The 17,968-nt window shown below is 34.4% G+C and overlaps 1 protein-coding gene across 7 annotated transcripts; it reads right to left on the bottom strand.

Annotated features, from left to right (window-relative positions):
• Nucleotides 1–1,134: 1,134 nt before the first annotated feature.
• Nucleotides 1,135–16,194, bottom strand: LOC120335667 (ATP-binding cassette sub-family C member 4-like). Of its 7 annotated transcripts, none has more exons than XM_039403233.2 (30): nucleotides 15,718–16,194; nucleotides 15,302–15,412; nucleotides 14,834–14,951; nucleotides 14,205–14,420; nucleotides 13,756–13,845; nucleotides 13,238–13,401; nucleotides 12,626–12,751; nucleotides 11,475–11,613; nucleotides 11,074–11,184; nucleotides 10,563–10,670; nucleotides 10,291–10,386; nucleotides 10,013–10,204; nucleotides 9,247–9,459; nucleotides 9,103–9,171; nucleotides 8,921–9,035; nucleotides 8,515–8,618; nucleotides 8,238–8,419; nucleotides 7,976–8,169; nucleotides 7,370–7,516; nucleotides 6,830–6,909; nucleotides 6,609–6,759; nucleotides 6,381–6,500; nucleotides 6,082–6,299; nucleotides 5,815–6,009; nucleotides 5,568–5,726; nucleotides 5,220–5,309; nucleotides 4,297–4,469; nucleotides 2,555–2,660; nucleotides 1,884–2,018; nucleotides 1,135–1,420 (listed from the first exon to the last, which is right to left on the bottom strand). In XM_039403233.2, exons 1-30 carry the CDS (start codon nucleotides 15,774–15,776, stop codon nucleotides 1,382–1,384), a joined length of 4,020 nt encoding a protein of 1,339 aa, XP_039259167.2. In that variant the 5' UTR covers nucleotides 15,777–16,194; the 3' UTR covers nucleotides 1,135–1,381. The 7 variants fall into 7 exon arrangements, 6 of the variants coding, with proteins under 6 accessions (XP_039259167.2, XP_077966366.1, XP_039259171.2 ...); XM_078110240.1 differs by having other exon boundaries at nucleotides 6,082–6,274; nucleotides 6,623–6,759; XR_013474398.1 differs by lacking the exon at nucleotides 1,135–1,420 and adding an exon at nucleotides 2,241–2,397 and having other exon boundaries at nucleotides 1,893–2,018.
• Between the last annotated feature and the right edge of the window lie 1,774 nt (nucleotides 16,195–17,968).

Raw genomic sequence — 17,968 nt, 5'->3', positions numbered from 1 at the left:
AAGACCTTGGTGCCCTTCGTATAAAAAGTAATACTAATTATATATAATAATAAAACTAGTGTCCCATGTTATCTAAAATTGAATAAGCAGTTTCAATATTCGTTACTAATTGAAAGCCAAATCATGATCAATTTACCTTATATTTTTTTGAAACAGTTCTCAGGCACACATTTATAGAGGTTTAAAATATACTCGAGAACGAAAAATAATCGATATTTATTCTAACCGAGCCAATATTGAGGTGGCCACGGAACACTTGCACTTTTTATCTCGCCTCGCGGCACACCAAAAAATGAAATAATAAAATTGATAAAGAAAAATGATGTAATGTAGCGGTTCCCATTGGGTTCTCGTGGCGAGTTGATGAATGCGCCGCGAAAACTGACATAATTGTAGTAAACATACCTAAAATATGATTGAATATTCTACATACTGCATTTATTATAAATGTTTTATTGTTTCCTAATTTAAATGCTGTGTATAAGATTCAATGCATTTATTTTATCATTGCATTTCGTTTACTTCCATTACGTAGTGTTTGCCTCTAAAGTTACGTCTAATGGGGATAAAAGTACTTGCCGCAATTTCGCGAGATGCAGACCTGCCGCTTATTTATCTACTGAATAGAGTTTAGCTAGAATGAGTAATTTTTCAGCACTTCAATATGAAACCAGGCAGTGATGGAGGAAGAAGAGTTGATCTTTTGCCTTCATTTTTTTGACCTACTTGTTTGTCTATTGCAAAATCAATAACATTGCAGTAAACGTGATAATGAACTTAACAGTCAACAAGCTAGGCCGACGGTTAACTAAAATACTACTACCCCACCTTATAGTTAGTCCACTTTAGGCCGACGGTGACGCGGTATTGGGCGACAACTTTTAGACGTATATTTGATTCCCTTTTCGCGGAACACAGTCTGGGAAACGCTGGACTATAGGAACACATAAATTATTTTGCTATGACGTAATCTAGTGATTCTCTACTTAATTATTTTCTAAGGGATTCGAACCTGCAAACATCGCATTTTAATCAACCGCGTCTTATCAACAAAACGACGCCTAATTCAATTTCATTCATATATATTCAAATTACCGTGCCTGACGCTTAGTAGCTTATGTAGGCGACTATGTAATATTTTCAGTTTTATTAAGAGTATGATGCAAAAAAATAATAAATGTACAGAAACCAGAAAACTCTACACGTGTGAATTTTTCGAAAATGTCAATATATATATATATATATACCATTAATACCAAATAATAATGTTTTGAATCAAAATTGACCCTACAAGTCAACAAACGAATACCGGTATAGCTAAATATGGACGTGAAGCTTTATTACAAGCAGCGCGGAGATTTTTGATATTGAATTGTAAAGTTTATGTATGATTATCCAGGAGATATTTTTTGTCGTATATCTGAAAACAAGAATAAAAGTTATAGTTTTTATATTGAATTATCGGCTCATAATCATGGGAATTTTTCTTCACTAGACAAATAATAAGTGGTTCAGAATAGAAAATTTGTTATCTATGCTACTATAAGTGAGTAACGAGCAAAAATGTTTGAATCACTGTATTCAAGCTTTAAGATATTTGTAGCAGAACAAAAATCAGAAAACCATGTACATGATGCAAATTTCTAACAGATTTCGTATATACATATATATTAAAAACGTATATTATATAAATATATATACTCAAAACATATGTATTTCAAAATTATTTATTTTTATATCATTTCAAATATTCTTTGGAATTACATTTTTACCGATGTTTTGATTCTCAGAGTAAACTTGCCTGAGACATATATATATATATTAATTATCATTATGCACCGTCATATGGTTAAAATTATTTATATATGTGGTATGTCCGTTACCCGTTTTGCCTCTGATTCCAATATTTTAGCTTCTTGGCACCCAATTGTTTTGATGATATTAGCAAAATACCCGTTCTTGTTTTGAAGCAGTTTATAAGGTTCGTCAAATTCTTTAACTAATCCTCCGCCCAGTACCTACAAAAATTGGTTTTGATGTTGTATGTAAGGGAACCTAAATCAGACGAGTTTATGGAAATGGGATATGCCTCATACCTTTCTGGACTCGGTGGTAGAATGTGTATTTTAGAACTATCAACGATTTTTGGACTGAGTTCGGTATACAATAATATGTAAAAAGATACTTTGCGCCGCCCCCACGAGAATTTAGAAAAATTTTCATCGTTCATCTTAGGTTACCTCTGATTACTCTGTATGGGTTCGCAGGTTCGAATCCATTGCGGGGATAAATATGTGCGAGAGGATTTCTGGACTCCTCGCCGCCCTGGGGTAGTTCACGTAACCGTTAGTCGGTTACGGCTTATTCGTCGTCGGCTTATCCGTCATCATCAAGCATCTGAAAACAAATAACTGGCTAACTAATCCCATACCCGACATGGATTCGTAACCGGACGAGAGGCCGTGGTTCTCCATACTAATAAGACGTTTTATCGTCTTTACTCTCCCCGCAAATATATATGTAAAGCATATCCTAATTATATAGCGCTACTTACTAAAATTCTATCTGAATCAATAACTGTATTGATACGATGAGCAATGGTTATCACAGTGCAGTGTTTGAATTCCTCCCGAATGGTTGACTGAATCAACTGGTCCGTCCTTAATAAAAATTAACATATATCATTATGAAAATCACCTGCGGTTAACTTATCAACGTAGCCTATATGTCGTATAAAAATAGAATCCACTTCATTTTATTCAAATAGCTATCATTTATAAATTCGATTTCACATTCTTATCGCCAATTATATTAGGGTATTTTTGTTAAAATATCGATTTAGTCATATGCAAAATATGCTTGCGAAACATTACTCTATACCAGGGGTCACCAAACTTTTTTGACCGCGGGCCGCTTTTTCGCGCCAAAAAATATGTCACTTTTTCGTGACAAAAAATATGTACGCATCACGTCCGCTATGTACCGTTACGACGCGTTGGAATACCGCTCATATAAACGACTACAGACTGCCTGCAGTACCTTGGAATTCCATGAAGTTTTGACATAAGTTAGATAAAATGAACAACTATTATCTGATATTTGATTTTTTCATTAACGCATAAATTTCAAGTTATACGTAGTGCAAATTTGATATTGTCTATGGACACCAATAAAATTTATGTGAACGAGTGTATTTCCTTCCTAACTTAATACTTACCAAATTTATAAAGTTTGTTCTATCAGAACATCTTTAATTATTACTCACAATGAACCACTGTCAAACTAACATGCACAACTCCAGCGTTTATTTGCGACGAACTTTCGGCGGTGTCAATGGCCGTTGCCAGAATAAAATCCTGAAATAGTCTCAATATTCCATAGATGTGACGCAGATCGAAAGATTAGAGATTGATATGTGTTCTTTTTTCATATTTATTACAGTTATTATCCAAAAAGTAAAATAATCCTTATGGAAAAAATCAGCATGTCGGGCGGTACTAAAATTCCGATATCTTCGTTATTTCCAGACCGTTTTTTTAAACTTGGTACTGTCTTTTTATTTTCACTCAGATCTATCCACTGGCGCAGTTTTCATTTAAATCGGGTGAACTTTAATTTGTCTGTAACATACCCACATGAATATCCGCATTTAGGCAGTACAAAAGTAAGTGTGACTTGTAAAATTGCAGCAGTACGCGAGGAATCACAGTACTGTTAGCGCAACATGCACATTCGACGTTCATTTCAGCACAAGAAACGTAAACAGTTTCGTCGAAAGCACGCGCCACAAGTATACGAGTGCATCTTTCGCGGAAAACGTTTCGCTCCGGTAGATAATTTTCGTCTATTTTGTCACAGCTCTTTCTATACTAATTTTTCATTACTACTATTCGAACTACAACTCTTAAGGAGACAAATGATGATTGACTTATTTGATTCATACTTAAATTTTCCAAACACAACCAAAAACTAACGAATAGCATTCAAAATCGCAAAAACGAAGTACTGTTTACAACCAAGACTGAAAATCTGTCAAGGTGACAAAAGTGTCTGAGCGGATGCGAAAAGGCCTATTATTACGTCACTTTTTTGCATCTTGCTGATTGGCCCCCATTATCAAATAAACAAGGAAGACAATGCTCGGGAAAATTTCCCTTGAAAAAAAATTTCGCCATTTTTGCGAGTTATTGCGGGCCGGATAAAATTACGCCGCGGGCCGGATCCGGCCCGCGGGCCGTAGTTTGATGACCCCTGCTCTATACCAATATTGGCGACAAAAACCGCATCAAAACCCACCTCATATCTACATTTGCAGTTGCTTCATCAATTACAAGTATTTTAGTTTTTGCCAAGATTGCTCTTGCAAAACAAATCAGTTGTCTCTGTCCAACACTGAAATTTGATCCTGTTTCTGCCATTTCTGTATTTAGTTGTAACGATAGAGATTTCACAAAATCTGCAAGTTGAACCTAAATTGAAATTATATAAAATGTAGGATGCTGGTGTGAGTGAGTATCACTGAAACTAAGCCGTAAAAAAATATCGATGCATTCGTGTCGGCTACTCAAAACTGCACGATATATAGATTAGGGTCAGTGACAGAATGATGGGAACAAATGTACAAGTCAATCGATGTTTTGTGCGACATAATGAATCAAATTTACAAACCCCAAAGTGATCATGCGGGAGGCTATGATTGGCGTTATGAGTTAATTATTAAAAATTGGGTTTTCCTGACACGGACTCGTTCATGTCTGTTTGAACGGTTAGATTTATCAACAATCCCGGTCTGCTGAATTGAAGTTTAAGAATTATAATTTTGAAAAGAAATTTGTAGATGTAAAAACTTCTCTCAAATATGGTACTAATTTGAAATGAACTACAGCGACATGTAGCAGTTACTTAATAGACCTATTTGACGTCATTAGCTTTAGGTGATTACCAAAGTGTCTCATCACTATACAGTTATGCGCATATTTCATTGAATTCAAATAAAATGGATTGTAAGGTATCAAACGTATATTTCTATTCGTTATACTTTTTATATAAATTAGAGATATTTTATGGTAATGAATTTCTTTTTTAGCTCATTCAAAGTGGCGGAAACTGCTCGCATATATTTTTTAATGGCACAAGATGTTAAATCCAATTGATAATATTGGTTATAACTGTTGTCACTACGGCGATGCTTGCATCTTGTTCTAGCTAATATCACTGACCTTTGCCAACGCCTCCCATAACTTGTCATCGGTATAAATATCAAAAGGATCAATATTTCTTCTCATAGTACCCGCAAATAATATAGGATCCTACGATGAAGAAGAAGAATTATGATAGAAAAAAAAAACGGCCACAATTTCATTGTTGCTCAAATCTCGTGCCAGTTTTGTATTGTAATCTATATAGAACGAATAAATTCATGCGTAGTGACTATGGTATGTTGGTTGTGGTTTGCGATTGCTATGCGAGTATTATATAGTATTATTGACACTTGGGCTGAGCTGAGCAATTTGTTTTGAGCAATGTACATAAAATCCACTGCTGTATATAATAATATAAATTCATACCTGCGGAATTACTGATATTGCAACTCGCAAATCTTTAAGTCCCAAAGTACTGATAGGGATTCCGTCAATATATATTTCTCCATTCTCTAATTCATTCAACCTGAACAAGGCGGCTACGAGAGAAGTTTTTCCTGCACCTGTGCGGCCAACCACTCCAATCTATAAATAATACTGAATCTGTTAAATGACCATATCGATGATATAATATTGGTTTATCGAATGCGCTATGTCTAGACTCTAGACCCACTTTTTCATTTGGTTTTATTCTCAAGCAGACCTCTTTGAGCACATTTGGGCCGTTTTTAAAATATGAAAATGACACTTTATTGAATTGTATCCGTCCACAAAATGGCCAGTCAGCAGGTGGCTTTGTGGCTTCGATTTCACTAGCGGCTTCAGAAGGTAATCTGTAATATTGTTGAATTCTCTCGACAGAAGTCATCTAAAAAATATGGAACTTTTTAAAATGCAAACAAAATTGTATTTCGAAAGGCTTGACTCAATATTGACTTACAAGATTTTCTACTTCAGCACTTTGTCTCACTCCCCATTGTAAGAGAGTCACCATTCCAGCTGAAAACGTTAATATCAGACCAACTTCACCTGGTGTTAGATTTAGTAGCGACGCACAAACAACACACAGAAATGCGACAGCAGAGATGAAAATCGCAGTTATGAGGTCCAACCTCAGCCCGAACCAATGTGAGCTAGTAAGAAACAAAAACCACGACGCTGTGAAATAAAAAATATTGGAAGACAAATATTGAATTAATGCGCAATTTACCCGTAAAAATATATATTAGATTACAATACCACTGTGTAAATTTTGGTTTTGATGATATTTTTCCTTGAATTGTTTCTCGACCCTGAACGCTCTCACTGTCGGTAATCCTTGTAAAGTTGAAGACAGGTGACTGAAGATCGGACTTCTTGCTAAATAATAAAAATGTTAATGTTATATAAATACACTATTGACGATTACAAATAAATATCCAAAATATCGAAAAAAAGTTTACGCCGCCAGAGCTGAATTTTACTCACTGGTTCCTTCCAACCTTTTTATATCTCTTGATGTATGCAGATAATATTTTCTCAGCCACACAAAGTATGCACCAAGTGGGATAACGATAAAAACGACAAAATAGTTTGTGACAGCTGTCAAGATGATCACGCTCACAATAAACCCAGTTATCTGGAAATAAATGTATCATTAGTGGTGATTGGTTCTTTCAATTTCACCTAATAATTTAGCTCAATCTTACAAAGAGAAAATCCCAAAATCTTGGAGGCAAGAACTCATCTATTTCACACATATCTTTGGAAAACCTGTTAAGAATTCTTCCTGAAAATAACATGCAAGCACAAGTGTTGTTGAAGTTGAAACGCTATTTGTACTATAATATTAGGCCTATGTTAATTTGTATGCAAAGAGTCATTTAGAAACACTAATAAGTTAATAACAGCACCAGGGATCGGAAGTCGACAAACGGTACGTATTTTGAAATGTTTGTCTTATACTTTACAACGGTTAGAGTTTTTTATGAATTGTATGGTAAAACGGTTTTACTAGATTCCTTAGAAAATAATCTTTAAGATGTATCCTATAATAAGAAGTAATAATCTTTAACTATACGACAGGCTGTCAATAATATAGCGGGCTTATCATAATGGTTATGAACTTGGTAGTGATATGATATAATTGAAGTTCTCTAGTATATGAACGCCATACTTATTTAAATGCTTGGAAACACTTTGTTTGAACTAACAATATTGAATATATGATTTTAAATTACATCCAGTACCTGCTGGATTGATGTCAAAAAATCTGGAAGGTGATTTCAGAATTGCATTAAACATCTTTGCATGCATGCGAATTCCGGAGGAAATGCAAAAGTAAAAATGCATGTTGGCCCGCAGTAAAATGATGATAAACATGGAAACGGTGATAACTGTAAGTGAAAATAATTATAAATGAGGGCAAGTATTCCTTTTTAGAATCAGGGAAGCGACGCGCAAGTGCACATATATGTATTATGCATTTACAAGTTGAAATTGGTTATAAATTTTAGGTAAGCAAATTTTGGGTAAGCCAACATACATACGGGAGACTAAGAAAAATTAGGATAGTTAACAGTTTCTCACTGTTGGAATATGTGAATTAATTGAGCAGTCTAAAAAAACGGTGTTTTATGTGCCGCACAAAAACAAAAGTTTGCTGATATAAATTTCTCTTAAACAGGCGTCATTTGAAATGTCGATATGTGATTTTAGGAACCAACTTGCTCGAAATATTGCTAGAAATCCCATATGCTTCCTATAATGCATTGGTATTAGTCCAATGATGACCATGGGCTGATATACAAATATTTTTGATGTGCCATTTAGGATCGCAATGTTATTATACTCACTAATGTAAATATTGCGATAAAATTTCGTATCAAATTCTGTTGATTTTTCGTCGATAGTATTGGCAGAAAATATTGTCCTGTTCAAATTTACGGATGACCCGCTGCCATCTTCTTCCAGTGTAAACAGTTCAGTAGGTTTGGGGAGTGAGTTTGAATTTGAACTTTTTTTTATGTGATTTTCAAATCCTTGTGACCTGTATAAGTGTAATAAATAGTTTTTCTTCGTCGCTCCTGCCTTCAAAGATTTATGATTACCACTCACCATTCTGCCAACCACCAATCATTCATAATGTATAACACGTGACTCGCCAAAGATACAATAATCATTGTCACCATGAAAATTGTGTTTGCTCCCAGTCTAAAATAATTTAGATAAACTCTACGTTTCACACTCCCTTGCGCGCGGACTTCTTCCTTGTTCCCAACACTCAAATATTCGTTGCTCTTAACAAAAGAATAAAAATGAATTGCATATCCAACATATACCTATAATAGTTTCCGATGACTACTTACACATTCGTGAAACAAAAGGTGCTTACCGTTGTAGATTCGGTAGATGTCGCAGTTTTCAACTTATCAATATAATACGCAGATTGCCGTGTATCTGATTCTGTATTGAATGTATGTTCAACAGTTCTACTGCCTGATCGACATGGAAAATGTGCATAAATAACTTAACGACAAAAAAAACGAATTTGGAAATAGCGATAAGCATTAAATTAACATTACAAATACCAAGGGAGCAAATATATGGATATATGGACACAAATATATGCATATTAGGCATCGTTTCCGATAGACTATTGTCACTTAAACATACAGCGGGCTCAACAGGCTCATTTGCAAAATTTGATCGGCGTCAGTGAATTTCGATTCAATATTCAACCAAGTAGTTCAGTAACTAATTAAAATACTAAGAAATGAATATCAATATCACAAACTCACCTAAACGAAAAGACTGGTCAGTCTTATTGGCTTCATCATTCTTATTAAGAAATGTTACCAAATCGAAACCACTATCAAGAAGTTCTTCATAACTTCCAAAACCAACAACCCGTCCCTTCAAAGTAAAAAGTTATAATGTTTTGTTTATTCCATAATCAATAACAAATAACTATTAAAAGTACCTCTTTCAGCGCCATAATTCGGCCACAATCCTTCAAAAATGACATTTGATTCGTAACGAGTATTCTGATCTAAAATGCATATCTGATGTTTATTTATTGCAATCGATTGATTGTCCGTTTATAATAGTTTGAACAGTCACTAACTTTTTTCAATAATAGCCCGTTTATGCAATGGTGAAATATATGATTAGCAACAGCTGTATCAACGGAACTTAATGTGTCATCCATCAGAAATATATCTGCATCTTTCCGATATACAGCTCTTGCAAGTGCAACTCGTGCTTTCTGTCCTCCACTCAGTGTCAAGCCTCGCTCCCCAACCGGTGTCAAATCGCCATCTTTTAGTACGTTCAAATCCTAAATTGCCGGATATTGATTATAATATTCATCATTGACAATTTTCAAGTGTGGAGGGTAGGTGTATGGTATACAAATCAAATTTTTAGAAGAAATGCGCCTCTTCTGCGGCCTCGCACGTATGTAATTGCTGCTAGAATTGGTCATTGCTCATTTCTTGGGCCCATATCGGGTTCACTTTTTTTGAAGAATTATCGTATAAATACGTTTACGACTTAGGCAATCTGATTTTAGGTATCATCTCGCTGAGGTGGGTCTGATTTTATATCGATTTTTTGTTATCGTGCGGCGAGGTAGTTGATGCTCATTGCTCTGAATGAATCTTTCAAGCAGTCCAGCATAGAATAGAACATTTAATAATAAACAACTCTTATATGTGATCGACTGTAGACGGGATTGTTACAGTATAAATATAAAACAATAAATGCGAAGAGATTTCGTCTTTTGAAATTCAAAAGCAAAATTTATTCAAGTGGCTTTCAATTGCAAAATTCATTCTTCTGTCGTATTTCATAAAAAAACCTTTCCTTGTCACAGGCAAATCATGACATACCTGGGATAAACTGCATGCAGTAATTACTTGAGTGTACCATTTTGAATCATATTCACTTCCGAATAAAATATTCTCTCTGATGGTTCCAGAAAATATCCAAGGCAGTTGATCGACGTACGAGATTTTTCCTTTGATCTTTTTGGTACCATCTAATGCGGATAGTTCTCCAGTCAGTGCGCTTAGCAAAGAGGACTGTGCCAATATATCATACGTGTTATCAAAATTTTAAATCTAGTATTAAGATATATTCTTGCATGTCTTTTCAAATAACAACTTACTTTACCAGACCCGACGGAACCGATTACCGCGATCAATTCACCATTCTTGATATCGGCAGATATATATTGTAACGTCTTTTTTCTATGAGGTTTATCCTGGAAAGATGAAAGTACATAGGTTTATCGTAAATCTGCCAAATTTTTTCTTATTTATAAGAACTGCACGCATGTCTTTACTCAATTACACTAGATTTATTTTCTCCAATCCAAAGTATGTTCTAAATCTAACAAGCTTTTTTGAATATGGATTTTAAAGTCATGAGGCAACTAACCGTTTCCCACATAGCAGAAAAATTCTGTAATTTAACAAATGGTTGACAACTTGATTCGTTTGCATCCTTGTTCTGCTCCGTATCATATTCTTCAAGAATCAAGTATTTCTGTAAAAAAAAACAGTAACCAGTAGTCAACCTTATCAAAAACAGCCGACTTGGCTGACCACCACGATCGCGGAACCGCCACACGGTGCGCAACTTTTACATTGATGGCGTCATTACACTAAACTTCAAAGTGAAAAACAAATTCCAAGGAGCCCATAGGAATGTTTGGTATAAACAAAAGTGATAGCCTTCTTGCGACAACAACAATCTTTAACCACTGAAAATTTTGAAAGCAACTTCGCTTCGCTCCACTTCGCTTTCAGAAAATATATAATAGATAGAGTGTAATTTTCTGATTTATTTCAGTGTAAAAATACTAGCAATATCTGAATCAATATTGTGAAAGATTTGAAATACATGGAGACTGCGGGACTTTTAAATGAAACTTAACAATACGACCCACCTGAATACGTTTACAGGATACAATGGATGAAAAAGTATGCTCAATAGCCAAAGAGATGAACATTCCGGTCGATAATCTCAAAGCGTTCAATAACCCAACAATAGAAAATACCTAAATATAGATAAAACACCACTAGCAGTGGATACTATTATTTAAATTCATCTACTGCATATTCGTGACTATATTATCAATGTTTTATTAAAAGCACTATTATGCTAGAAATTTTATATATTTTTCATTACAATTACTAATATGTCTTATTTTTGTTAAACTGCAACCAGTGAAAAGATTCTGATTTGATAGGTGATGGTTTATTTAACGTACAGTATTGTATGCTTAGAAAATGGCATACTGGTTTTCACGAAACACTTGGAAATAATAAGAAGGAAATAATAACGTACTTTTGAGGCTGTAATTGTTCCTCCCATTGCTACGAAAGTTAGTAAAATGGCAAACGTCGTTAGTTTTTCTTGACAAAAGTATATGCAGGAATTAAACGCTTTCATTGAAGAGGACTGAATTATCTTCATCACCTCGGTCCTAAAATAAAACAATATACTTAAAACTACTGCGAACGTATTGGTAGTAATGTAGCGATTGTGTATTGTGACTATGGACTTTAATATTATTATTCAACCCCTCTGTAACAATAGTATGTGTATTAGGCCAGTGCCTTATTTCCCTGGTGATGATTTATAGCGACAAGTCTTGGCAATCTTCTTTGTATCAAGCAATTTGTCACGTGTTTCGGCCATCATTAGGGAGAAGTGAATGTAGGATTTTTCATGTTCGCTGATTACTGATTTGGATTGCAACCGTTTGGCCAGTATTAAGGTTTAAATGTATATTTCAATATATCTGTTTGGATTCAATTCGATTGTGCAACTTAACAATATACGAAAATTTGGTATTACAATAATACATCGTGTGCTTATTGACCTCTGAGGAAGTGCAGATCGGGATCTCACTCTTTTAATGCGCGCTAAATTTCACGGAAGTGCGGACACGGAGTAGTATCCTTTATAGCCGGGGTTCTCAACCTGGGGTACTTGCCAGAGGTACTTGGACGGCAGTAGAGTTTTTTGTGTGTTGCTGATTTTTATTATCCATTATTACTACCGGAGGAAAATGCGTGTTGATTGAAACTAGATCCAAATTGAAACGTAGATTTTCCCTGATGTTGCGTTGTTGTAATTGTGACGCAACAATGTGAAATTCACGGTTTTGCAGGCAAATTGTGAAATCTCAAAAGACAGCGTGCTGCAACATTGGAGAAAGGGATCATGCTTATAAAAACTTGGGAGAGATTTTAAGAATTCTTCAGTTAGGCGGAGGACAAGGGCAATAACATCAACATGAAGATTTAGCTTAGTTATATCTGGTCAATAAATTGTTGTTTCAACAAATCGTTAGTCAATATATATATCACAACTTTGTTCGGTGTATGATTTCGGGGGGTTTGCGTTGATTGTTTCGTGACTCGGGGGGTACTTGAACAGAAAGATTGTTGAGAACCCCTGCTCTATAGTAATATTATAGTAGTTTTGCATACCTTCTTGCATCTTCTACAAGTTTTGCAAAAGGTTCTTCCCACGCATGCATCTTGATTGTTCTTATTCCAGTAATTACTTCATTCGTGAGTCGAATTCGTTTATCGGTCAAAACTGCTGTTGCACTCCTAGAATACAAGTTCCATAAGTGGATAGGATGAGATTCTCATATTTATATCTGGTAGAGGAAAGTGGATAAGACACTCAATTATAGTGTGTAACAGTGCGACGGGCTCTCTCAGTTACTATTTCATAACGGGTATGGGATTAGTGTTAGTCGGTCATTTGATTCAGAAGCGTAGGTGTAGGAAGCCGTAACAGAGGTAAACCACGCTTAGATGGTTAGGAGTTCAGCAATACTATCGCACATAATTATCCCTACGGGATTCGAACTAACTGACGAAAAAGATTGCATGATTTCAACGTGTCAATGATACTTCATTCATACATTTTATGACAAAAATACGCTGGCTTTTCTTGATGGAGGTTTTTGTATATACATACTTGATCACGCCTCAACTCTATCCTAACCAATTGTGTAATAACATGCTTTGCAAAGTGTTTCAATAAAAAATAAAATATTTTTACTTGCTTATTCTATGATAAACACGTACCTTAATTTACCAAACTGACGTCCAATCGAAATTTGAGTTATTGTTATCAACAAAAATACTCCTATTCCCGCTAACAACGCCATGCCTACTTCTTGCCAGAGAATGTACCATACTGCAATACATTCTAGTGGTCCCATCCATAGATAATGTAAAAATATTGGCAACTGTGTTGTATAAATTAAAATATAAAAACCTTTGGTACAATCATATTAGCAATGGATAAATTCGGATATTTTAAGTCCAGTCTGTCGAGTAAATCGAGTCCAATTAGGGCTCGCTGGATAAAAATAAAAAACTAATCGAAACAATTGATTTTCCTATGATAATTTGTTTGCTTGATAGAGGCAACCTAAAGATCGAAGGTCATTTTCACTGCCTTTATATTACATTGCCAAAACTATTTCTGACCCAAATATATTTTTTTTACATATTGCATTGTAGGGCATGTGTCGTTATTTAGATTGGCTATATAAAATCACACGAATTTATCCGAATATCATAAAATATTCTTTACTTACAAAATCAAATCGCGCGACATCAGAGGATCCAAGATTTATTATTTGACCTGTGCTCGTCTGCTGGAGGGACCGTCTACTCAAACGCAATGTCTGTATGATAGATACATCAATTGTTGCAACAAACCAAATCGTGCAATTATAGAATAGCACATTTTTTTCAAATTTGTGAATAAACAAATGTTTTGCATTTGACCAAGCATACGGAATAGACATCTGACATTGTATGGATTTAGATAATATCTATCAGATATGAAAACAAAATTTTGAACGGAGAAAATATATTTCATTATTTAAATTTTTAAGAGTATTATCCCGGAGAACGATACAACGGTTAATCATAAAACACACCATATCAGCACATTAACAAATTCACCGCTATCAAATATAAAGACAAATGTGTCCAGATGATCGGTGTTCAATTTCATTACTCTTCACTTTACGCCTATTACCTTTTTGTACATTAATGCACAAGTGGATGCCCTAATGTGCCAACCAATCCTCTGCATCTGATAAAAATACAAGTGGTAAACCAAAGGCAGTATAATAGATGAAAAAGTAATTGCCGCGGCATATGCGTATCCGTGCCATGTTGGAGATGTGTCTTTATTTTCGAAGTATCGAATGAGTTGTATAATGAAGATTGGGATTGCAATTCGTAGAATTTCCTGCAAATTTATAAACACAGTTTAATAAATAATATTGTGAGAGCGATGATCAAATAAATGTATGTACAAACATGCTAAATCGAGTAACATATATTTTCAGAGTGAAAAACAAATCCCATAATCGAAAATCAACAGAAATTTTGGGAAAGAATAAAAGAAATAGCCCTCTAGCGACAACAACAATTCCTAACCATTGAAAATGTCGAAGTAAATAGTCCAGTAGCTAAAGAAAAACGCGATTTTCCACAACAACAATAACAACAACAGGAATACAAAGGAGAGTAATAACAACAACAACAGATCCAATTTATGTATTTATTAGTATTGCTATATTCTGTAAGATCGAATGTCAACGCATTGACTGGAACTGGATAATTGGCTGGATAATCAACACCAATAGAGACATTTCTCACCGTAAATAGTCCAAGTGTTCCTAATACCATGAATTTGTTTACGTAAGTTTTCGTAATTGCGCGAAGTAAACTCGGTTTTCCTGTTTTCCCAGGTTTTTCTTTTTCTGATTCCCAGTGTCTGCATGTTTTTCAGAAATAGTTTATATTAGTAAAAGAATACAATCCAATATTTGACCGGATAACAAAATTTTCTTTGACACTGAAAGAATTTTATTTTAGTTGTCAACGCTCAATGAATCGTAGTAATTCCTTTATTAAGAATGAAAAGAAAGTTTTCGATAGTTACAGACTTAAAGCCTCCGTTTTTACAATGAAAATGAGGACATTCTATATTTCCAACTTTATTTCATCTATTTCATTGTATTCTCGACCCAACTTATAATATGATATGTAATATATTACATAATATTGAAATTGCTTGCATTATCTTGCATGCATTAGGTTCTAGATTTAGAAACATTATCTTACTTTTCCAGCTTATTACATATTTCTTCTGAGCGATCACTTGGATCTAGTTCATACATATCGGCTTCTTGTAGCGTGCGGTTGCGTCCTTCAGCAAATAAATCGTTCAACCACCTATTAAGATAATAATCAAGGTAAAGAATCTAGAGACAACATGCGCTATTTAGAACAAAACATCTCGGACATTTGATTTTCATTTGTAGTTATATGAAACTCGATTGTTGGGTATTTTTATTGCTCGTATATTCATGTTGTCTCACGAGTTACTCGGAGTAAAAACGTATATATATTTTATGTCAATTGAAAAACCTCCGCTCTCAGTGAAAACAATTTAAAACTATCACCTTAGATTCAATGCCATAATAAACAACTTCTAGTACGGTTATTCACACGTATTTACTGAACGATCAACAACTCACCAGAAAGTGATATAGGAAAATATGTTAGATTTCTTCATTGTATTCGGTTTGAGCGTCATCTTGAATAACTGCTCTATTTTGAGTGGTTTCCAACGTGGTTTCGAATATTTTCTTCGAAAATTGATTTTTAAATCAATTGGTACTATAAATTTCTATGATTCTCTTATATGTTAGACAGCAAAAAAAATTACCAAGAACCTCATATTATAGAACTATCGGGGTAGGTTTTACATTAATGGCAGATTACATACTTATAGAAAGTAAACAATCCAATATTTAATTACATGAGCCGAACTATGAATAAATTTAAATATTTTATACAAATCCCCCGCAAAAAAGCACCCCGTCAACACTCAAAATAAGAAAATTAGTAACCCCAGTTTTTAAAACGTGACGTGGCGGGGTCTTTTTCTCTCAAATCTCACATTTTGGCATAAGTGACGGGGCTTTGTACAAAAGATCCATAAATTTAAACAATGCGTTATATTTATAATTCAAAATAAACTGAAAATGAAAGAAAAAGTAAAATTAATGCTCGTTGAGTATTAGTACGCTGTAAATAAACTAAAAAACACACACTAATAAGCTAGAAAAATAAACGATTTTAAAACAACAATAAGTATATATAAAATATAAAATAATTTTAATTTCCAATTACTGACCATCGAATATTCTCCATAATAATTAATTTACACACGTTTAGAAAGCTTTTTTATTGCACACAATTTATTATCATCATGAAAATCGCAGCAGTTTATTTAAATTATACAGCACCGGTACTGCGATGTTCAGGTATAATGAGGTTAATATATATCAAGAAAACACTTCCGATCACCTGCGACAAAACTAAATCACGACGCAGCGTTCCCTCCCGTGAAAATGAAACGGGATTAAAGAAATAAACTCCTCATACGCAATAAATAACTTCATTACCAATTATCCAAATCGTATATGCATCGCATTAATCGAGTAAAACCAGTACGAAATGCGACACTTTATAATCTAAATTTTCTGCACCGTATTAATCACGAATAAATGATCTTAATCTGTTTCAATCACGAATAATATATGATTTTAAATAATTTATCGTGAATATTGTTGCATATAAGCAGAATTACCTGGAGGCGGTCGTTCCAATCACAATCGGTTGTATCATGCTTATTAATTTCAGAGCGGAATTTCAGTATACTAGTAAGGTATTCATGTACTATATTCAAAAAAACACTTTTCATCCCATGCGATCCCTCTATTCTATTGATGAGAGTAAACATCGCTGTTGTTGGTTTTTACATTTTTTAAGAAAATTTAAGAAACTAAAAAATAAATTTTCAAAAACTTTCCTGGAAAGTGAAAGTAACATGTGGTAGAAAAGCACTCGGCTGATTCATTCTCTGTGGCGTCGTTTGGCAAACTATCCACACTCTCTGACAGAATCGACAATTTTGAACATTGAATATTATAAATTTGTTGACTGAAACATAACTACGGTATCAACGCCCCGTGGATCATATTCCCCTAATCACATTGGCCTCAGGACAGTGATAGTAATAATTGGATAGTAGTAAAAATACCAAACACATCGTTCGTTTAATATCATCGAGTTCACAAAAGCATTAGTAAGTTTACATTCCACCAGGTGTATACAGTTTGAACGATCGTGACAAAGAGGCACACGCCTGGGGGAATGTCAATATATATTTGGAGGTTTGCCAAGCATTTTTCAGCCCTACGAATTTTCTCAATATTGTACGATGGATGTTATTTTCTGACGATGAATTGAGGGATCTGTAAAAACAATTAGAGTACAGAATGCAGGCTTGTCCATGGGACATACTTGCCTGTTGTTTTTTCTGTGTTTTCTTGTAACCCATTTTTTATTAATCATTGACAACAGTAAATACTAATTGTTAACTGACGCGACAAATCGTGATTTTGAACAAAACAAAACTATATGTATGTATCTATTAATCAAGTATCTCTAAAAGTATAAAAACTTTACTTAGGGTAAGGGGTATTCTGGCGTAATCAAATTGCGGTGACATGGATACTGCCTCGTAGAAATCACAAATGTATGTCTTCGCATCACAATCCAATGGTTAAGTATGACAAAACGCACCGGTATCGTTAAGCCGACAATTCGATAACAACAAATTCAGTTCATAGCTTGCAAGTGATATTTATCGTTTCGTAATCGAGAAGATTTTTCCAGCGATTAATAATGAGAGAATAGATTGCGTACATCAACGTGTCA

This window comes from Styela clava, chromosome 2 (assembly GCF_964204865.1).
Source record: "Styela clava chromosome 2, kaStyClav1.hap1.2, whole genome shotgun sequence".
Lineage (NCBI taxonomy): Eukaryota > Metazoa > Chordata > Ascidiacea > Stolidobranchia > Styelidae > Styela > Styela clava.
The sequence above is the reverse complement of the archived record's forward strand: the minus strand, read 5'-3'. Positions and strand labels throughout refer to the sequence as shown.